At 40.5% G+C, this 24200-nt stretch overlaps 1 protein-coding gene across 3 annotated transcripts in view; it reads right to left on the bottom strand.

Moving 5' to 3' along the window:
• Positions 1–2493: 2493 nt before the first annotated feature.
• The window catches only part of ZFAT (zinc finger and AT-hook domain containing), a 140637-nt gene continuing 118930 nt past the window's right edge, over positions 2494–24200 (bottom strand). For all 3 annotated transcript variants that reach the window (XM_073330062.1, XM_073330060.1, XM_073330063.1), the window contains exons 14-16: positions 18355–18478; positions 15523–15653; positions 2494–3623 (exon numbers count right to left, since the gene is read on the bottom strand). In XM_073330062.1, coding sequence (XP_073186163.1) covers positions 3384–3623; positions 15523–15653; positions 18355–18478 — 495 coding nt within the window. In that variant the 3' untranslated portion in view covers positions 2494–3383. The remainder of the gene's footprint in view (positions 3624–15522; positions 15654–18354; positions 18479–24200) is intronic.

The raw sequence follows: 24200 nt of genomic DNA, 5'->3' as shown, positions 1-24200 counted from the left end.
TTCCTGCTGAAGCCTCAGCCTCCAGGGCACCAATGGTTACCCCCTGTGAGTGAGCAAGCCATGTAAGGACATGTGATATGCTCATGTGACCTGGACTCCATCTTGTGCCAGTAACTGTCCACAAACAGAGGCAGTGAGCTGTGTTTTGAACCAGTACATTTCCAGGTACGTGGCAAAGGGTATAAAAGATCCCTGAAATAACTCCCTTTTGCCTCTTTCCTGCTGATTCTCTGGACTTACAACTAAAAGGAGGATACTGGACTATTGACTGAGGATCTTCCAGCCTTTTGGAAGTTAGCAGAGACTTTACAAGCCAGAAGTCTATACCGTCACCGCTACAAACCTGCTATAAGAGCATTGCCATTAATGTATGTATAGGATCTATTAACCATTTTAACTCTCCTTTTTCTTTTATTAATATACCTTTAGATTTTAGCTACTAAAGGTTTGACAGCAGCATGATTATTGGGTAAGATATGAGTTATATATTAACCTGGGTATGTGACTGATTTCTTGAGATCAGGAGAACCCTTTGATGAAATTGGTTTTCAGTAACTACTCATCATAAAGTCTAGAGTCTGGGTGGTGAAATAGGGGCCAGAATGCCTAAGGAAACTGCATTTTTGACTTCTTGTTAACCAGTGTGGTGAGACAGAAGTTTACTTTTCAGAGTAACAGCCGTGTTAGTCTGTATTCTCAAAAAGAAAAGGAGTACTTGTGGCACCTTAGAGACTAACCAATTTATTTGAGCATGAGCTTTCGTGAGCTACAGCTCACTTCATCAGATGCATGCCGTGGAAACTGCAGCAGACTTTATATATACACAGAGAATATGAAAAAATACCTCCTCCCACCCCACTGTCCTGCTGGTAATAGCTTATCTAAAGTGATCATCAGGTGGGTCATTTCCAGCACAAATCCAGGTTCTCTCACCCTCCACCCCAGAGTGAATTTGTGTGGGGGGGTGGAGGGTGAGAAAACCTGGATTTGTGCTGGAAATGGCCCACCTGATGATCACTTTAGATAAGCTATTACCAGCAGGACAGTGGGGTGGGAGGAGGTATTTTTTCACATTCTCTGTGTATATATAAAGTCTGCTGCAGTTTCCACGGCATGCATCTGATGAAGTGAGCTGTAGCTCACGAAAGCTCATGCTCAAATAAATTGGTTAGTCTCTAAGGTGCCACAAGTACTCCTTTTCTTTTTAAGTTTACTTTTGTTACTGGCTTGATATAACTCATGATAGAATAACTCCCAGTTTGGGGTGAGTCTGCCCTGTTTGTCAGCAGTTTGTCCTGAATCTGGTATTCTCAGCTGTGACCCACTGAGGCACGGTGACAAATGGAACATGACAATTCTGCATTATTAATAGTTTTATAGCTTAGATACAAAAACATTTTGTCAGAAATAACTGCAAGGCCCAAGATGAAAATCTGAAGCTATGTACAGGTAGTGACTAAGAATCTTTAAACTCTTTCAGTATACACTTCATATTTTTTGTACAACTTCTTTTACACCATCATAGCAGTATATTTACAAACATGTCTATTTTAATACATATTAACAAAAATCTTTTATGGCATATACTGGGTATTTGACCATTTAAAACAAAACAATATTTCATTGAGTTGACACACTGGTTTGATTTCACTGCATGGTACTTGACAGTCATTATTCAAGGAGATGCTGATAGTTCTTATTATCTAAGTATTTAAATCATAACCAGTTCACTGCCATTCAGAATTAATGTATATTGCTGGCAGTACCTCACAGTACCAAAGCATCATCTCACATGCATATACCAGTGTCAGTCTGTGACAGTCTTCTGATTACAGCTCAAGGGTTTCAATTTGATTGCCAGGGCCACAATCCTACAAACACGTAAGCACATGCATTACATATGAGTAGTCCCATTGACTTCAGTGAAAGTATTCATATGTAAGGTGAAGCATGTGCCGATATATTTATAAGACTGGAGTCTAATTTTGGTAGCAGTTTTATTCTAGTATATTTGGAAGGTGGGAGTGGTCTATTTTCCCATTTCACCAACATTTCAGAATTTATTATGCCCCTTTAATGCCTTTTTATACAGTTCCATAATTACGTTGTATCCTGCCATCAGACATGAGTTCTTTATAATTACCAAGGCCAATATTCAGCCACCCTCACTCAAGCTTAGTCTCCATTGAAATAAATGGGATTACTCAAGAAGTAAGGCACTACTCAGTGTGAGCAAAGGGAGGACAATATGGCGCAGAATTATTAGAGGTGCCACAGCTCTCCTTCATTGCTGTGCCCCCCGTACGTAAGGGGAGGCAGAGCACAGAAGTGCGATTAAAGTCATCTAGAACTTTAAAGAATCCAAACCATCAAACCATTTTTGTATTTCTCATTTGATTACTGTTGCTTTGAAAGAGAGTATAATTTTCATTCCTTGAAACAATGCACCAGGCTCCAGGAGGAAAAGAAAAATCCCAATTTGTGGCTGAAAAAAAGTCATTACACCAGATCTACACTAATTCAGCAGGGACAACAATTCAGACAACTGCTTTTCATGTGTGTACTGTGGTTTTTTACGGCTATTTAGGCCCTGATTCTGCAAACACGCAAGCAGATGGTTAGCAGTATGCATGTGAGTAGTCCCATTGACTTGAAGGGGACTACTCTTCTGAATAAAGTTAAGCACGTGTGGAAATGTTTGCAGGTTCACGGGCTTGCATGCTGTAATTTCACATCTAGATCTAGAATAGGAACATTACTGTACACGTAATGCACTTCTTTCTTTGACAATTCATAGCTGAGTAAACATGAGTGGGGAAAAGAACACTCTCGAAAGATAAAGGTGCTGAAAAAATCCCAGCAAAAGGGTTGAACGACCTCTAAATCCATGTGGCTGAGTTCAGGTGTACCATCTTCTTGAACTGCATATGAAACTAAAGGCAGGTATCAAACTAAAAAACCAAAACCTGGAAGTTTTCCTAGGAAGCTATCTAAAGTCTCCATCAGCCCACTTTTCTTTTGCATTCTGGCTTACCTTTTGTTGCAGGATGACATAGATATTGTTTTGTTACCCTGCGGGGAAATGGCTTTTAACTCACCAACTATTTCTGAGGATTTGCAGGATATAATTTTTTAGAAGTGTCAGAATATTTCCTCTTGAAAATATAAAAACATGAGCATTTTTTCAGCAGCCTATATGAGGCTCAATGTATAGAATGTGTTATTGATTGGCAAAATGCCAGCAGCCTGATCAATAACCAGAGGACTAGGGAGCAGCTGAAAGTTTTGCTAGCACCCAGCTCGTATCGGTCCTTAAGTCTTCATTGAAAATTCAGAGTTTGGCTTCAGCAGTACTGTGTAGCCATTGCTTACAAATATTTTGTCTAGATTTCCTGAACAGATTGTTCCACTGTCTGTTCTTCTACGGGCTGCATAGCTTCCTGCACATAAACTATGAACTCAGAGGCCTCTCCACCCTGTGTGTATACTGTCACGGTCTCAATTCCCTCCACTTCATCTGATGAGACTACCAGGTGATGCTGTTCAGCCAGCTCCACTGATGCCTGCTGCAAAGTCTCTTGAATCATTACAGTGTGATTGGCTGATTGTTCCTCTTCTTTCACCTAAAAGGAAATAAAGAGTTTATACAAGCTCCAACTTTAAAATAAATAAATGGTCCTGTGGTGATCAAAGCACTTGTATTAGATGAACAAGCTAGAAACCAAACAGGTATTTCTTGAAAGAATCTGTCAGATGTATACTGTAAATTTATACTAAGTACCTTTGACTACATGAATTTATCACAATTCTTTAAGTTATACATTTACAGTAAATCTGGAATAATTCAGTTGAAATCATTGGAGTTATTCATGATTCCCAGTGGCATAATTTAAATAAGGATCTGTCCCATAATGCTCTATCTATGGTGTGCATCAGAATAGCCTGTACAATACTACACACAAAATGCTTGGGACTAGAAATGTTGAAAATTTAACATTTTTGCAAAACCTCACTTTTTTTTTTTGTCAGAGTTTTGACAAAAAATTCATTGACAAATAAAAATTCAGAGTACATCAACCAGCTCTGTTTGGGAGTCGGTCACAAAATCACATCAGTAACACTGCACATATTCACAAAAAGAAAAGGAGGACTTGTGGCACCTTAGAGACTAACAAATTTATTTGAGCATAAGCTTTCGTGAGCTACAGCTCACTGAAGAGATCTTCATTCACCACCAGATCCATACAACATGCAGAGCTCATCTATAGTCCTGAACACAGTGCTCCAGTCCACAGTTGAAAGTAAAAGAATGCCATGATGCTTCAGTCATTTACAACAAGCACAATCTCTCACACACAGTAACAATTGAAAAAAAAAAAAGTACAGGGGACAGCAAGAGGCTGGAACTGTCATTTTTCTGGATAAAAGAAAAGTGCAGGGTTTTTAAAAATGTTTTCTAGATAATATTGCTGTGCTCAATAAAGGGACAGTTTCATTTGGAAGCAGGATCATAAATGACAAGTCTGCTGCTCCATGTCACTAATTTAGATTGTCTTTTAAAAAAAAAAAAATTAGAAACAAGCTTGAATAAAAACGGTTTCATTTAACCTGAACAAATGTTTTGTGAAATGACCCCCCACCCCGATAAACAATGATTTATTTCATACTGGAAGAAGGTAACTGACAGAATTTATACAAAGTGATATTCTACAGTGAATGCTAGTCTCATATCTCCAACTATATCTATAAATCCCCTACTTATAACAAGAACATGGAAAAATGGGAATAATGCTTGCTCAGCTAGATCCCAGGATAGAGAGCAAAAGTCCACAGCATTTCAGGCAAATACACAAAGCATAATAAAAGAGTAGATAACAAATGATTGATACATTATCTTGTATCCCATTTTGTACTATAGCACAAAGTCAGGAGACTCTTCTTTCTCTGATGATAGAGTCTGACCCCATATCCGATGGCAACATTGAACATATACAAAACAACAGCAACTTAGAAAAAGAAAAGGGGTCAGCCAGATAGTAAGCATGTCCTCTACAAAATTAGGCAGATTTGAAAAAGGGCTTGTTATTTAAATTAGCAGAGAGGTGGTGACCCAATATGGTTTTTCCAACTCTCATTTCTATCACACTGTTATATAAGTATTAAATATTAAACACTCAAGTTCAAGGAAACACTTGAAGGTCAATACTCTTATCCCCACTAGTTGGGGGGAAAAACTCTACAATGAAGATTTGAAACATGTGTTTATGAGTCCTGGGTGGTAGAGGTTGGCAAGGATAGAAGAAGTTCTACATGCATCATGTTTTCTTGACAATCTTTTCTAATTTGATGGTTTTTCTAACTATTCATCCTTCTCTTTATACACTGACTTTTCCTTTGACTTTTTATTCGATATTAAAATCCTTTTGGTCAGACCATTTCTAGAGACCCACAATCTCTTAGGACTTAAATTCACACCCCTTTAAACTTGCACTCAGTTCAGCAAGCTACACAAAGCCCTTGGTCAAACAATAACAAGGAAGTTCAGGTGTTAAATTATCCAGAGGCGGCCCACTGTCAGTATGTCTGTGACATACTGGTGGGAATACATGGGGCTCCATCTGGTAAAGGATTTAACTCCTGAAAATTCTTGCTATTGTCATTTACCTTAATGGAATAGCACAAGGTAACAGAGCAGAATTTGGTTCTACGAGTTCAGTTGAAGTTTCGCCTGAGTAAGGACGACAAGTTGGGTTAGACTGCAGAGTTGGGGATTGTCAGGGTTCCTTCCCCACTCTGAACTCTAGGGTACAGATGTGGGGACCTGCATGAAAGACCCCCTAAGCTTATTCTTACCAGCTTAGGTTAAAAACTTCTCCAAGGTACAAGCTTTGCCTTGGCCTTGAACAGTATGCTGCCACCACCAAGCATTTTAAACAAAGAACAGAGAAAGAGCCCACTTGGAGACATCTTTCCCCAAAACATCCCCCCAAGCCCTACACCCCCTTTCCTGGGGAAGGCTGGATAATAATCCTCACCAATTTGTACAGGTGAACATAGACCCAAACCCTTGGATCTTAAGAACAATGAAAAATCAATCCGGTTCTTAAAAGAACAATTTTAATTAAAGAAAAGGTAAAAGAATCACTGCTGTAAAATCAGGATGGAAAATAATTTACAGGGTATTCAGATTCAAAATACAGAGGATCCCTCTCTGGGCAAAACCTTAAAGTTACAGAAAACAGGAATAAACCTCCCTCTTGACACAGGGAAAATTCACATAAAACAAAAGATAAACTAATCCGCCTTGCCTGGCTTACCTATACTGGTTGCAATATTGGAGACTTGGATTAGGATGGGATGGAGAAGATGGATTTCTGTCTGGCCTCTCTCAGTCCCAAGAGAGAACCACCACGTAAACAAAGAGCCTTCCCCCCTCCCAAGATTTGAAAGTATCTTGTTCCCTTGTTGGTCCTTTGGGTCAGGTGCCAGCCAGGTTAGCTGAGCTTCTTAACCTTTTACAGGTAACAGGATGTTGCCTCTGGCCAGGAGGGATTTTATAGCACTGTATACAGAAAGGTAGTTACCCTTCCCTTTATATTTATGACAGGGATGCAGAGAAGTGCTTCTACTGTACCCAGGTTCTGTTCACATTACCAGAATAGCTGAGTGTTACTGCTAAAATATTCAGCTCTAAAATAGTTGAAACCGAGAGCTAAGGCAAAAATTTTAAAGAATGGGAAGTGATTTTGGATGCCCTGCTTGAAACATGTTTAAAGGCTCTGCACCTGCTGTCTGAAAATCAGGCCTATTTAAGGTGTCTCAGGACAGAGGCACTGGTCACTACTGAAAATCTTGGCCTACGTTTTTGAAAGGTAGAAGGCCAAGTCCACTTGCAAAAACATGCACACCATTGTTCACCTACGTTCAGCACCTCCAACACCACTTTTGTTTATGTTTGGAAGGATATCTACACAAACAGAAAAGGCTGACTTTATTTTAAAAAGATGAATGCTTAAATTTTGAAGACAGAAGTGAATCCAGACAGAAATCTCCATTCGCATGATCATCACCTCCTCTCATGAGACTAATTGCTCCAGTAGCTGATCCAGTGTGAAAGGAAGGCCTCCACACAAAATGCACTATTCAAAACTATAAAAGGCCAGACAAACCTCTAATCACTAGAGGATTCGGATAGGGAGCTGAATTTGCAGGGCAATTAAAATCCCACATCTGGCTGTGAAACCTGCACACAAACAGCAATGCTTGACACTAGTAGTATTTAGGAAAGGACTCTAGTTCATTCTAACTTTGCTTTGTCATTGCAGGACACACAGTCTTCTAACAATGGGGTTCAGCTCAGGAGAGCGGCATTACATTCATTGACAGCTGCAAGCAAGCATAATGCAATTTGAATGGATTGCCTTGTTTTAGTCATCCTAAATCAAAACCCATACATAAGTTTTAACATAGTCTTCTGTGTGTACATAAATATAGCACAGTTGACATGAAAATGAAAAGAACACAGAATCTCATTCAATTCAATGGCAGCAATCTAATACTTATTCAATTATATTCTTTGGAAATGAAAATGGCGCATAAAGAAAGTTAAATTGACCACCCCGCCTGCCTTTATTCATGTGTTTTTATTGCCCTAGGCTTATAGAGTAAAGATGACTTATTGCCCTTATTTCTTGTGTTCCTCGCTTTTGGTAGCTCTTTGGGACAGCTATCGGTAATCCTTTGTTTGAAAAATTGCTGTGTTACTTGGGGTATTTACATTTCAAATCAACTCAGTGTTTACAGGCATTCTACTTGGTCCCTATTAAGATTGTTCCACAGGGTATAATCTTCTCAAATTGTTAATTTACATCCCTAAAATGGGAAAGACAGTGGGGCTCCTGCCATCAAAATGAATGGAGATGCCACTTTCAATTCTTTTTATTGGCATCTCCATTTTTTCCAAGGCTACCAACCATGACCTCTTTTCTGTTTTGAGAGGCAGCTGAAAGGCATCTGGTCCTTTATCTCTCCTTAAAGAATGGCAACAGGAATTTGACAATATGCCCTGCTGGCATATTAAATCAATTCAGTACCTGCACAGATATGCTTTAAGTCCCAATCTCAAAGGCAAAACCATTGGCCTCAATAGGACCAGGATTTGACTTTAAGTGCAAATATCTAAAAAAACTGTTTGTATGTACCTATAAATAACATACAAGTATGGATAGCTATTAAAGAAACAACAGCCTCAAACACTAGGCAATCATACACCAAGGAAGTCTATTTTGCTTTAATTTGAGTAAAAAAGCTATTTAACAATAGACATGAAAGCCCCACCACTATAGAAGGGAGAAAGGAAATGCTAACAACAAAACAGTAATGTTGTCTTCTTCTGATGGGAGGCCCTGACCCGAAGAAGTAATGAACATCCAAAAGCTTCCACTGTAGTCAGCAGGACTTGTGGTTGCTCAACATCTAAAGACCTGATCCAAAGGCTACAGCGGTCAATGGGAGTCTTTCTATTGACTTCAGTGGGCTTTCAATCAGGCCCCCCTCAATTTAAGGGAGAGGAGCATGTTTAAGCAGACTGAATCAATTAATTCCAGACCTAACACTGGGCTAAACAGACAGAATAGTACCCACATAGTCACTTAAATAAGTCTCAAAACACAATAATAAAGAAAATATATACAAGAAACTACAAACATGTAAAAGAAAAGAATATATATCCATCCTTGAACTGCAAATGGCACCAGATTATTAAGAGTGGCCAGTTCACGGTTGATTCCTGGCGTACAATCTCCTTGTTTTGTTCCATGCGCTTTTAAAATGGGTCAAGCAAAAAAATTTTGAATTAAAAACAAACCAAAAACAAACAAACAAAAACCTTAAACAGTAGGGGGTTGTGTTCTCCATTCTTTATTTTCTGTCCATCCTGTCCCACTTTTTTCGTCACAGCCTCTGTTCACACTGAATTGGGATTCTTCCCCCCACCCCACGTTGTTTCTTGTCTATTTCTACCATCCTTTATTAACTACTTCTTAATCTCTCTAACCTTGTTTATTTCCCAATCACTCTTTAGTTCTAAATCTCCCTCTTTCTTCAATCTGTTTCTCTGCTTCACTACTATCTCTCTACCTTCCCTTTAACAGATCCAGAATAACTCAAATACTGTACCACAAAGAAAGCTCCTCATCAGATCTTCTCCTGGATAAGATTCTGATAGGAGCATTAGTGCTGAAGTGGCTTGAAACTGACAAGATTAAGCTTCTGTTCCCCCAGTGCTGTCAGACCTGCAGCACAGAGTCTTGTCAGTTTCAGACCATACTGGTAATGCTCCAGACTGACATCTTTGTTTCTTCTCAGGCATTTGATGCATATTTCCTTGTAGCAGCTGTACATTTTCATAGCTGTCATGCAATCAATTTTTCCCAGTTTAGATATCAATATACTCCTAAGACAAGTGGGTTTCTAATGAAAAAATTACATAAAAATAATACAAGAAATAGAAGTATCTGAAATAAATGTTGTTTTAGAAAAACAAGAACCAAACTTCTAAGCAAGGACTCAGTCAGGCCATTAAAGGACCAAAGTGGGAACTTAATGACAGATGATGCTGATATACTGCTGATACTTGGAGTGATTTTTTTTGTCCCACAATCCACAGGAGAAACTCAAGGTTATAGGATAGAAAGTGAAATAAAATTTTCAGTGGGAAAGTGAAATATGACCATGTCTTAAAATCACAACAGGGAGAACAGTTAGGAATTCAGAGTAATTAAAAGTTGACATAGCATCAGGCTCAAGCCAGCTATAAAAAAAAATTGCTGTCCAAGGCTTTTCTGTTGTCCATGGTAAGGCAAGTAGCAGATGACTCAGCAGAGTCATGTTAATGCTGTTTAAAGTTTTTAAAAGATCAAGAAGAATGGACTGGATTATAATCTTAAAAGCAGTCCTCTGGAGGGAAGACAAACAAGAGGCCAGATAATATGCCTACACGGAATATACGGAATTTGGTAAAAGATTATCAGCATGAATACAGGGAATAAAGAGTAAGCTTGCGGACAAGCAGGTAGTTGAATTGGTACACAAAAAAAGTAGGCTTCACAGTAGGTCTAGGAAAAGACTGTGAATCTACAACACAAATTACATCAGAATGAATAAATCTGTTACAGAAGAATGCACATAAATGCTGCTTTAAGCATCAAAAATTGGTATTTGTACTTTCCAAGGATAGAATGAGGTAATTTACCATGACTCAGTTTCAGGTCCATTTTTCTTCATGGGCCAATTCTGCCTCTATGCGACCTCAATTCAGGACACAATTGTTTGTATGTTTGTAGGACAATGGAAATATTGAAAAAGATGCAGGAAAGGGGAGCAAAAGGATTCTAGGATTTGATACAGGATCAGTGCTTATACTAATCTGGCATCAGGGCTAGCAGAAAAAGAAAGAGATCACACTGAAGTGTAAAAGGGAAGGGAAAAGAACCGATTGGTGTCAAGCTGTTTACAATTGTAAACTCAGTGGCAAGGGGCCGTAGGTTGAAAAGTGAAGGAGTGAATTCCTTTTTAATACAAGCTGCCTTTCTTTACAAAGATAGCAAGAAAGTAGGAGTGTCCAAAGCACTAGATGTTTGTGTTTAAGATAAGAAAGAAATTGATTTGATTTAATACTTGGAGGGAGAAAGTAATTGAAATAATATTTTTTTTAAGTTTTGTGGTTTACAGTTGCAGTTTCTTATTGGCATCATTTCAGTACAAGGTTAATTCTCCTTCTCACTCTTTCATTGAAAAAAAGGTCCCATTACTTAAAACAAAATAATTTTCATTAATACTGATTGTGATGGGGTGTCTCAACCTTGCACTTGTCAAGTGGGGTTTACCAATCACTTTAGGCCCAAGAGGCCCTACCCCCTTGTCCCTGCTGCCCATGCTCTCTGTGGAGGGAACAGATAAAAACAAACTCATCATCTCAGTTGTGGCTAGCTGAGGAAGAGGATGGATGTGTGCTGCAGGCTCCTGCTGAAGGACTGTCAGCTCTCCAGACTGCTGAGGAGGGTATCCCGGACTATGCTATGGAAAGTCCACCAGCTACAGGGATAGATGGAGATGCCAAGCTGCTGCCTGTGGAAGACAGACCTGAAGTGGGCTCAAGGGTAGGAAGTGACCCAGGGAATGTGTTGGGAGCAGACACTTGAATCCACACTGCAGCCAGGTTGGTGTATGTGTGTGTTTTTCTCTGAAACCTACATTTTATGTCAAACTTCAAAACAGACAGACAAAAACAACCAAACAAACAAAAACACCTTCACTGAATGTCCCATTTTAAAAATTAAGAATTGCAAAATTTCATTTTACCTAGTTTGACAGCCCTGGGGACTGATGTCCTAATTATCCTCAGGACAGAGGCACATGGGCATTTTCCTGCCAATGTGACTCATCTTAGAGGTGGAGAGCCCAATTCTCAGATTAGGTGGTAGTTCAGCATAAAGCCTTCTCAAACTGCAGTTATTCTACTGAGCCAGCCACCAGAGAAGCTAATTATGTGGTGTATGTACTCAAGAGCTACTTATGGGCACCTGAGTCCCATCAATAACACCCTCACTGTTAGGAAACAGAGTGGGCAGTAGAGTTTTCCCACAGTGCAACACATTCTTAGGGCTAGAGTGTCAACACTTTGAGGGGAGGGAGGTCAGCGTTAGCCACTCCAGGATAGGGTTACTGTGACTCATGTCTGTGCACTGCAGTGTGGATGCCAGAGCACTAAATTTGAGCATGGATCAGAAAATCCTTAACTTGTGGTTAAAATGCAAGGTAGACTCTCAAGCCCAGGGCTCCCTGACACAGGTCAGCTGACTCGAGTTCCACTAACCCTAGGCTTATATTGCTGTGTAGACGTAACCCTGGAAGGCATGAGAGATTGCATAGGGCTTTGGGAAACCAGGAGAAGGTTAACAGGGATGTGTTGGGGCTATGAGGAACCAAGATTTGAGGTCACAGTACTGGGAGTGGGGTGGCACCTCTGCAGGGGCACAGGGTGAGGAGGAGCTTAGTGCTCCTATGCCAAGCTGAGTAAAGATTACTAGATTAGCTAGGAGACATTGCTGAACTGGGCAGTAACTTGAGTTCTTCAAGATGTTTTGCCCCTACGGGTGCTAAACTGAGTGCCAGTACACTCTTGACCGGAGATTGTAAACAGCAATGTTTGTGGATTTGTGCCTGCACAGAGCAGTGCATCGTGCTCCCAAGTTGAGGGCAGATTAGGAGTTGCAACCCCCACCACAGCTCCAGTACTTTTTTGGCCATACAGCAAAGAAGACTCCACAGCAGGGGGGAAGGACAATGGGAGGTGGAGCACCCATGGAGACAAAACGTCTCAAAGAACACAAATTACTGTCTAGATAAACAACTTCTCCTCCTCCTTTGAATATATGTCCCTATGGATGCTCCGCCACAGGATGTGTGTGCGCCCATGCACCCTTGATTGGAGATTATAAATAGCAGGGTCTGCACCTGCACAAAACAGAGTCTCATGCTCCCAAGTGAGGGCATTCAAAGCGGTGCAGACCCACCACCGCTCTAGTTCCTTCTCACCCACCCACAGCTTGAGATGCAGCAATTGTGGTGTCTATTGTTTCCAGCCGCTTCCTACCTTGTTTATTTTCCCTGATTCCCAAACCAGGCAGTGACTAAAGGCTGACATTAGACCTCAGGAACCTGAACAACTACATCCTATCGTAGCACTTCAGGATGGTGATGCTAGCTATCATAATCCTATCCCAGGATCCAGGGGACTGGTTCATCGCACTTCACCTTCAAGACACCTACTTTCATGTGACTATTTTATCCCTCCCACAAATGCATTCTGCATTTTGTCATAGGCTCGGATCATTACCAATAATGTGTCCTTCCCTTTGGGCTCTCCATGGCCCTGAGGGTCTTAAGGAAGCCCACTCAGCATCAGCAGCCCACCTATGTCAGTGGGACATCATGGTCTCTTTCCATATTTGGATGTCTGGCTCTTCAAGGACCACTCCGCCCAACAGACCTAGATAGCAGCCACCAAGACCCTATGTCAATCTCTGGCCTGTAGTTACCCAAGTCATCCCATTTGTTAATCTGAATATTGGCACAACATTATTACTCTTCCAGTGTTTTGGAATTTTCTCAATATTCCAAGATTTATTAAAAAGTAATATCAGCAGGCCAGAGATTTCTTACAGGATCAACTCTCAGGACTGTTGGATGCAAGTTATCTGGACCTTCTGCTTTAAAAATATTTATCACTAGTAGATGTTGTTTAACATCCTCCTTAGTTACTAATGGACTGATAAGTACTCTATTATCCTCAAGTGATTTGAACACACCATTCAGCTTTTCCTCAAGTACAGAGCAGAAGTATTTATAGAACATTAATGTCTTTTTTGCATCATTATTAATAATTTTACCATCCTCCTCTAGTAACAGGCCTCTACCATTGCTAGGTTTTCTTTTGTTTCTAATATACTTTTAAAAACTCCTTGTTGTCCTTAGCTCTGTCAGCTATAGATTTTACTTGTCTTAAATTACTTTATCAATTTTCTACTCTTCATAACTTTTGACTAATTTATAGCAATTACTATCTATTTTCTCTCTTCTTATATTTGTTATATATAATGTGTTTATTTCTAATCGTTGCCTTCACTTCTCCATTGAACCAGGACAGGTTTTTAGCCCAAGTTGTCCTCTTTCTTGAATGCAGAATCATGGCTTTTTGGCCATCTAATAAACTCTTCTTAAAGAATCCCAAATTTTCATTTGAAGTCTTTGCAATGAGAAATAGGGCAACAGAAAGCCCATCAAATATTGTAGTTGTATGTCATTAAAGACTTTAACAGCGAGGACTTATGTGCAGTTGCTGAGAACAGGTAACCAAGGCATGTTGGCAGAGTGTGGATTTGATTACATCTACCGTAAAAAAAAAAAAATAAAAAAAAATGAAGCTCTTTAAAACACCAAGCCGCATTCTAAACTTGGCTGGTAATTAGTTTTTGTCTCCTTGCTTCTGCAGTTACCTCTCAAACTAATGGCAACTCTGCACAGTGTATTAGTCCAGAAAGGGAATTCTGCTGTCACCTAATCAACTACAGTTTGACTTCAACAATAGCAACAGCCATTAAGAGCTTGCGGCAAGGGGAGCTGAGTCCAAATTCAGTTTAGTCCTCAGCTGAGGGCTGCCATGCCTCTAATGGAAAGAAAAAGAAGTGGAAAGAGGTTAGTGAAACCACTTCTGCTTTATCCAAATGGCTTCTTGATGTAGACAGCAATGTAAAGTATATTACATTTTTAGTGCATGTACCTTGTTATACATATAAAGACGCTGTAGCATCAGATTACAGGCACCTGAATTCTAGACTTCCGTACCACCAGACAACACACATGAAAAAAGGAAACCGACCATAGCTACCTTGCTAATTTCACATGGTTCTGAAAGTCATGCTTGACTTCTTTTCCTCATATTTATCACCAGCAATCAAATTTTTCAGTCCAAATATGCTCTTAGTGACACCTATGTAATCTCGTTGTCTTCAGTGGATTGCACAGGTATATCTGATTGGAACTTGGTAAGCAATTATCTTAATGATGCACAAGGAAGATCAGAATCCATCTTAATTCTCTGTGACTATGTCTTCACTACAGCGTAAATTCGAATTATCTATACTCAAGTAAATCCTGTTGAGTTAGGTCAGCTCACCTTAGAAGAAAGCAGCCTGCTGTGAAATAATACTCCAGATACAAAGAAGTATTGGATTACTGTTAACAGTGACACTGTTAACAGCTGGTGAGGGCCAGAGGGGTCAGTCATCTTGAGTTACCACCACATTCGAGTTAAGCGGTTTTGTGTGTGGACAGGACTCGAGTTAGGGGTAACTCTTGAGCTAGAGCTTGAGTTAACTGTTCAATGAAGACAAACCCTGAGTGGTGTTGGTTCTGTAGCACTAAGAGTCTGAAAAGTAGTCAATCAAGTGAAAACAAAAACCTTATTTTTATTACAAATATCAGTAGAGCTGACTACATGGGGAATACAAAATATGCTCCTTTTACAGTAAAGTTTACAGTCATTTTTCAGAAAAAAATTGCTGTTTAAGAGCTAATGCTACCTTAGCTTAATGCAAAATAAAGACATGCTGAATAAATTTACTAACAAAACTACTTTCAGTTTTGTTCTAAAAATCCTGAAAGTAAGTTCTTTGACATCTTATGTTGAAAAAGCTGGAAGCTCACACACAGAGAAAGTAATCAACAACTATTATGCGCAAATATCCAACCTTTATGCACACAAGTAAAAAATTCCACCCGCCTGCGGCAGAAGATGGAATTATACTGAATGAGTCAATCCTTTAATTCTTATTCAAAAGTTGGCCTTCACTGTACTCTCATTTAAAGAGATAAAAGTTCCTTTGTGAAATAAATAAATATTTTATGAAAAAATTAATGAGAATAAAATGTGTATTTTCTAAGGAACAGAAGAGCTCTTACCTGCTTTACCACTGTAACAGTTCCAGGTGCCATGGTAACCACAGAAGCAACAGCAGCAGCATCATGGGTCTCTGACCCCAATTCAATGATTTGCTGAAGGATGTTTACAGCGGTAGAGTCAAGTCTTTCACCTTATTAGAAAGATAATGGGCACAAGACAATTATAGCCAAGACAGCTCTAAGGCTCCGTGAATCAAAATGCTCTTCTCTCTCTGGCCTCCACCCTCACATGTAGAACTCCTCCTATATATAGAAGCAGCTCAATAACATGACATTTTAATAGTGGATCAATGGGAGAAAGTATTCACAAAATAAGTGTCCTCAGGAACAGGACGGGCATTTGCATAGTTCATTTTTATCCATATCTGAAAGTGATCTAGAAGAACTAATTGATTAAACAATCAATAGGCAGAACTTACAGCAGTAACTGTAAACTACAAAGCTGCAAAGATTTATGACTCCAAATGAGTATTTGCTAACGGTTCAGCTTTAACAGAATCTGAACTCTAAAGTTATAATAATCAGGACAGCTATTTAGTATATTGTTTGTCTACCATTGCCATCTGTTTGACCATCTGCAGTTCCTCTCAACCCAGAACAACCACCCTTGTCAGTAATGCGCTGAAGGGGAAAATGAATTCTCTTTAGAAAGATCATGCCTGATCATTTTATTTGTATAGCAGTTTTTGCCACACTTTTTCATTTTCTGAGTGTGTGGGGCTCTGACAGAGGAATAGTCAGTTTACAGAATATACAGAACTGAGATTATGACCCTACAGCAGCATGAAGGGGACAGAACATGGCCATAGCTAGTCAGTGAAAAATTCCTTTTGTTGTAAGGAACTCCTATCCCTTCTGCCCACCTATCTGTGTTTTAGATGTCTCTGGAAGAAAAGAACCTGGCAGAGCTACGTTATGTTGATACTCAGTTTGCATATGTTAGAGCAGCCACTAAGCTCCTTTAGCTCATGCTGGGACAGGGACAGAGCAGCCCACAGAACTAAGCGGGCCATAACTGGGTCCCTAACCCCAAACTCCACTCCGGGGAGAACATGGCCGATATAACTTAAGTTTCAAATATGAAGAAGTTGACATGCTGTTATTTGTATGAGTCAACATTATTTTATTTCTGCTTGTTTTAATGTATGTTTTAATTTGTTCTGGTGTGTGACTGTATAACTCTGCCTCTGGACAAGATGTTACTTCTCTTCAAGTTTTTCCAAAGGAAATATGTCAAAAAAATATTCTAAACAAAAAAGTCTGAAACACTAAACTAACAAAATATGTTTTGAAAGCTTTATGCTTAAACTTAACCCATATTATGCTTATTTTAAATTTAAATGTATGCATGACTGGGCAAAGATTGCAAAGGATTCCTCCGATGTATTCAGAATTCCCACTGGGGGAAAATGCAAAAATATATATATGTGTATATATATATATAAATTGTCAGTGATACCTCCTCATTTAATATGCTTGAAAATTCCATTCTGCTACCAAATTAACATGCTTAGCAAAGGAAATGTGTGTTACCCAAAATTATAATCCCTCCGAATTCAGGTCAGGGATCAAGGGTGAACAATATACATTTCAAGAATGACTATACTAAGTCATAGTAATGGATCCATTACAAAAGTGGGATCCTGTGATAAGTAGTCTGCTAGGCAGCATCACAGAGACCCTTGTTTATTTCTTCATCAAACTCATACCCACACACTTTGTTCTTCTGTTTTAGTACTCTCAGAAGCTTGAAAATAATTTCTTCTTTCCCTCCCGATTTTGTCATTTTCCATTTAGCAAATATTAAATTAGTGCTCCCGTTTCTTGTCAAACACAAGCCAATACAGCTCTGGTGGGCTTATTTCCTCGTTTGCATACCATCATAATTAACTGAGAACACGGTAGATTAACTATTCAACTGTATATCTTCTGCTGGCTGGTTGACTCTTGCAGCAAGGCACAAATGTTATCTAGAGGATCGCAATTAAACATTCAACATTTATTCTGTCATGCTATTTGTCTGTACTATGATATTTTCTATATTTCATACAGGAAATTCCACAAATACTGTAGTAAGGTCAAAAACAGTGGTGTAATAAATGTTGATGATTTATTGATGATCACTGTATATATAGATGAGTGTGCATTGGTAATTATTTGGGTGTGCAGTGGTAATTATTTTTAATTTCTTATAAACAGTAATATGAATGAAAAATGAAAAAAAAATTTTTTGGTTGACATGCCTAATCAGTTTCTAACCGCTTTATGGTAGACCAGCAGTTCTCAACCAGGGATCTGGGACCCCTGGGGGTCAGCGAGCAGGTTTCAGGGGGTCCGCCAAGCACAGCTAGCATTAGACTTGCTGGGGCCTAGGTCAGAAAGCTGAAGCCCAAGGCTTTGAGCCCCACCACCTGAGCAGCTTAGCTTCACAGGGGCCCCTGTGGCATGGGGACCCAGGCAATTGCCCTGCTTGCTCTCCCCGCCCGCACCCAATGCAGGCCCAGTTGTTGTGGTACAGGTGGGCCATGGAGTTTTTATAGCATGTTGGGGGCAGCTCAGAAAGAAAGAGGTTGAGAACTCCTCTGGTAAACCACACTGTGGGTCCAAAAACTTGACATTGTCCTTTTAAAAACGATTACAGATGACCTTACAAAGAAATGTTTACCACACTACAGTATTAGTACCTCACTACCATATAGAAAATACCTTTTTAAAAATCAACACAGAAGAATAAATATTTCCTTTTCAAGTTTCCCACTGTATTCACAGGAGTTGGGAACTCTGATGAAAAGAAGATCTAGTCTACCCTTTCAAACTAAAAATATCCGTTACCATTCTCTGAGGTATATCTTAGGTCCTGTAATGCAGCTACAGCAGCTTGAGTTCCTTGAACGTCTTCAGCCTCTGTGATGTGCAGATACTGAGTGGATGCTTCCTCAGAAATTTCAGTTGTTAGCTAAAAAACAGGTCAATGATCTCATTTTAACTCTTGAGAATTACAGAGGGCACTTGGTGCCCCAAATTTAAATAAGGAAAAACTGGATGACAGATTTATAACAACATATTTTATGGAAGAACATGAGAAATCCTGGCCCCATTGAAGTTCATGGAAATTTTGCCATTGATTTCAATGGAAGCCATGATTTCACCCCATAAGCTTATTTATACTTCTATTAGACGTCCAGATAGTTGCATCAAATTCGTTTACAAAATGCCACGTTAATTTGACTTTATTTTTATTGTGCATGTAATTTATAATTAATAACCTAATTACACACTTGTTAGATTCTAAGGAAGACATTTTGGGCCAAATTCTCCTCTTACCTACACTGCCAATATAAATCTGGACAAATTCCTTTGAAGCCAGAAAATGACCCTTTGTGTCAAGAAGATTGGCTACTTACCTTGCAAAAAAAGTTATGTTGTCCACAAGTATTCCAGCTTCTGGTTTGCATGTGCCCTAATCACATGAGATCAGATTCTTTTAAAGAGCAGTGCTTGCTGGGACCATACTTGCTCCTAATAGCCAAGGGCATAGTCGTTGGGTCAGTCACAACGACATTTCAGTTCCTTCCCTAAAGCAGAATCCAAGTGATATAGGATTTTGCAGTAGCAGGGCAGGAGGGTGGGTTGTAGAACACAAGTGGATAACACATTTTGAAGAACCACAGTTACTACAGAGTGAGAAACCACTCTTCTTCAACTGACTGTCCACACAGATCCCATTTCTGTTCACTCGCAAGCAATACTCTCTTTTCATGGAGGTGGTATTCAGAATCTGCTGACACAAGGACTGCAGGACAATGCAGCCAAATCAGGCATTTGACCTGGAGTCCTCTGTCAGGAGTCATGTCGAGTGAAGGTGTGAACTGAACTCCAGGTAGTTTCTCTACAAATGTCATACTGAAAAGCCCTTTAAGCTTTAAGATAAGCTGCTTACAGTGTGGTGGAATGGGCTCTTATCTGTGAAAATGGGTCCAACTGAGCTATTGTAAATCAGTTACAATCAGGAACTTCTTATAGATATCATTTGATTCTTCATCCTGTCAACAAAGGCCAGGAATGTAACGGAAAATTCCTGAACAGTCAATCTTGACTACGCCTAAGGTGTGAAAGCTTCCCTTTAACCGTTATGAGGCTTGGGAAATAAAACTTGCAAATCACTTGATTCAGGAAAAAGTCAGTAACAACTTTGGGCAAGAATGTTAGGTGAAGCCTCAATGTTATCTTGTCCTTATGGAATACTGTATATGGTGGTCTTATTGTGACAGCTTGGATCTCTCCTACTCTTCAGGCTGAGTTTACTATCACTATGAAGCAATATTCATAGACAGCTGGTATAAGGAACAGGTCGCTAAATGTTCAAAGGGAGCCCCATCAGCCTTATTACATAATGTCGAGGTCCCAGGAGGTTAGGGTCCGTATGATTGGAGGAAAGAAATGGATGAGTCCTTTGAAGAACCTACCAACTATAGGGTGTGTGAAAACTATGTAGCCAAAACTGTTACATGCTGGGGCTAGCAGCATATTATGGGCTGCATCCCACCTTCATCAAGTTTCGTCAGGATCCTAAGTATGAATGAAATGGATGGATAAACGTACACAAGTCCCAGTGCTCAGGGGATGAGTAAGGCAGCTGACAGGGAGACTGGGCTTGATTCTCCCCCTCCCCCAGCCTCCCGCTCACTCCCAGAGTGGATAGTTAGCATTTGCTGTTCTTGTCCATGGCAAACAGGTCTATTCACATTACAGAAGATACTTCACAGAATTGAATCACTGACAGAACATTCATGAGCGTGTGAGTAGTGTCTGTTAAGCTGGTCCACCTGCGTGTTTTTAAAATCTGAAATATGTAGGGCCATTAGAGTGAGGTGATGATAAACACACCATTCCCAGAAATGGACTGATTCCTGGCAAAGAGGCAGTGATTGAGCCTGTCGATGCCTGTTGACGTAGTACATAGTGATGTCCATCAGTATTTGGATAGTGGTTCCTCAGAGTGTGAGTAGAAATACCATGTATGCTAGGCAAAAGGCTCTTAGCTCTAGCATATTTATGTGGAGATTTAGTTCTTGGGGAGGCCTTGTGTCTGAATTTGGTCTAGAGGAGATCGCCTTACAAGAGCTTGTCTACACAATAACCTAATCCTCACCAGCTGGGGTGTGAATTCTAGTACACACCAGCATGTCCTGCATTAACTGTAACTATCTGTGTGGACCCTGCTGGCACACATTAGAAGAGTCCTACGGTGCATTGACACAGTACTGCACGACATAAACGCACACAAAGGAATTTTTAGTGAGCGCCAGCAGGGCCCACGTGGGTATTTAGTGAGTGCACTCTGGTGCACACAAGAATTCACACCCCAGTGGTGCACCTTAGCACACTGCTTAGGCAAGCCTTAAGAGTGGCTACATCCATCACCAGTGTCTTTGTTGATAGGAACGGTGATAATGATCCTCTGCTGTACACCTGCAGGAGGGTCCTTCCACCAATCTAACGAGGGGACAACTTTTGTGGGACCATAAATATCATGATTATATGGGGTCTTCCAGGTAGCTACACTGATCTCAACCAGTCTGCGTGGCGTGTAGGTGGAGTCTGGCAAACTGCGACATGTAGGAGCAGTAAACCATGTTTTCCATTAGTCTGAGACATGCTCTAACTATTCATACTGGGCAAGCCTGGAGTTGACTGATGAAGTTCAGAAGAGTGAGGAATCTGTCTTGTGACAAGTAGGCTTTTTGGTACTGCGGAGTCCAATATTGCCCCTATGAAATCTATTCAGTGAGGGTCAGACTGTATTTCTCCTTGTTCTCTCTGAAACCCAAAGCAGCGAAGAGCATGAAGGCTACCTTTGATGAATTGCTCACTTGCTGAGGAGACTGTCCTTGAATTAACCAGTTGTTGAAGTATAGGTAGACATGCACGTCCTTCCTCCCTAAGGGAGCCACCATGAATGCTTGGCACTTTATGAATACTCTGGGACCAGTGGAGAGACCAAAAGAAGTCATGCTGTATTGGTAATGTGACTAGCAACCAGCCAATTTAAGGTATTTCTTATGGGCTGGGTGAATTGCTATCTGGAAACAGGTGTCCTGTAAATTGAGTGCAAACTAATATTGAAGATGTAGGGTAGGAACTATAGAAGTGAAGGTCACCATCCTGAACTTGAAGCAATGTATGAATTGGTTGAGTCATTGGAAGTCCAGGATGGGATGCCAGTTCCCTTTCTTCTTTGGAATTAGGAAATAATCTGAATAACCCTCCTCACCTTGGAATTCTATAGGGACTTCTTCCACTGCTCTGAATTGCATAAAGGCTTCCTCTTCCTTTAACAGTATCTTATCAAGGGTGTCCCTGAAGAGAATGAGAGAGGGAAGTGTCAGAGAGGGAGGGACTGGAACTGGACAGAGTACCTCTTATCCACAATTTCCATGACCCACTTTTTTGAGATAATCTGGTTTCAGGCCTCCTAAAAATAAAAGATAGTTCCAAGTGGGGGAAAAAGTAGATCCTGCTATTCTATGCAGACTCTCAACCATCCTGTCAAATTTTCTGGCATGACGTCAGTGCAGAGTGTGTGGCAGAAGGGTCTTCTCCTCTGCAACCTCTCTTTTCCTCAGGGGCTCTAAAGATCTTAGTTATCCATAATATTAGGGGAGGGTTGCCTCTGATAGGTGAGGCTTGTAGAGTTCCCTCCTTAGGGTTTGGGTATACCTTTCTAGGGATTGCAAAGTGATCCTTAAGTCCTTCAAAGTGTGCAGGGCTTTGACAGTGTGTGTATGAAATAGGTCACAGCCTTTGAAGAGAAGGTCCCCCCATGGTCATTTGAACCTCCTTCCATATTCCCGAAGACTGCAACCATGAAGCCCTGCACATTGTAACAGCAGCTGCTATACAACACGCTGCTGTGTCAGACATTGAGAGAAGCCTGCAGAGAAGAGTGAACTGCTAGTTGTCCCTCCATTATCAAGAAGTTTAACTCCTCTCTCTGCTGTGAGGGAGTCTCTCAATGAACTGCAACATCCGGCTCCAAATCAAGAAGTTTTATTTAACCTGGAACACATGGTAATTCAACAGACATCTAAAAGGTGGCTCAGGAATAAGCCTTTTGCCAAAGTAGTCCAGTTCCTTTGGATCTTTACCCCAGTGTCATTTTGGGTGGACTCTGCAGTTTAGACTTCTCATGAACTAGGGACCCAGTTGTTGGATAGTTATAAAAATACTCAAGCCCCTTTGAGGGGAGATGGTAGCTGGGATGACCAGAGCTCTTTGGCCGGCTCCAATACATTCTCATTTATTGGCATTGCACACCTGCCAGGGATCAAGGAGTGCAGGATGACCAATTGGTTCTGAGACTCCTCCTGTACTTGAATCTCCAGTGTGTCAACTGTTTGTTCCAGTGAACTCCTGAAAGATGTGTTAATTGTCTGGCTGGGTTGGGACCACTGGAGCGATGGCTTCATCCAGGGAAGATGTAGATATGTCCAGTCTCTTCTAATGGCAATCTGGTTCTTGCATGTCATCCTGTTCAATGTCCCAGTGGACCATTTTCTCTTCCTGAGGTGGTCTGTGAGGGAAAGAAGACCTGATTTTGGAAGCAGGAGCAGAGATGATATTTTCTGCTGTACTGCATCCCCCAGGATGCCCTGAATAGGGAATGGTTATGATGAAGAAGCGTACTCTTCCTGAGACTCCCAATGTCAATTACTTGTAGGGATGTCTTCTGGAGAGAATGTGTCACATTTATGGCCACCACCACTTCCTGATAAGATCTGCCCCAATCAACCAATCATCCAGAAACGGTAAAACATTTATATCCCAACGATGTAGGTGGATGGCAACTACTGCCAGAATATCTTGGAGGCAGAAGATAGGGTGAAAAGAAGCACCTGGTATTGGTAGATATCATTGTTGATTAGAAAATAAAAGAAACCTCTTGTGTGAAGGGTGAATAGCCACATGAAAATATGCATCTTGTAGGTCGAGAATCACAAACCAATCTCCTGAATCTAACAAGGGAATTACTGCTGAAAGGGTCACCAACCTGAATTTGTGCTGTTCCACATATCTGTTTAGATATTGGGATCTAAAATTGGCCTTCAACCTCCATTCCACTTGGAATCAGGAAGTATGTTGAATAGAATACCCTTCCCCTGTGCTGCACAAGAACTGGTTCTATAGCCCCAACACACAGAAGTGAGGCAACCTCATGTCAGCAATTAATCATGAGATGGTTCCCTGAACAGGGAAGGGGAGGGAGAATGGATAGGAGGGAACAGAACTGAAATGGACTGTGCAGCCAAATGTTATGGCTTCCAAACCCCATTTGCTCCATGTTATATTCTCCCATGCAGCTTGAAAATGGGAGAGGTGACATCCAAAAGGAGGGGATGGGGTTTGATATTGCAGCTGTAAGTCCTAGTCAATCGGGGGGTTGAGACTCTCGACCAAGTCATCAGAACTGTCACTTAGAGGTTGTGGATGGCTGAGAAGATGTAGCTGTAGCTGAAGGAGGTTTCTTTTTAGAGTATTTTGGTCTCTTGGCTCAGGGCTCAGCTGTTCCACAATAAGTTGAATACGGGGTTGGGCATGCTCTTTGTGCTGTCTGAGACCAGCTAAATCTCCTTTAATTTACAGCAGTATAAATTTCCAAGGATCTTAACATAGCTCAA

The sequence above is a fragment of the Lepidochelys kempii genome, chromosome 2 (assembly GCF_965140265.1).
Source record: "Lepidochelys kempii isolate rLepKem1 chromosome 2, rLepKem1.hap2, whole genome shotgun sequence".
Lineage (NCBI taxonomy): Eukaryota > Metazoa > Chordata > Testudines > Cheloniidae > Lepidochelys > Lepidochelys kempii.
This window is presented reverse-complemented; position numbering and strand designations above follow the sequence as displayed.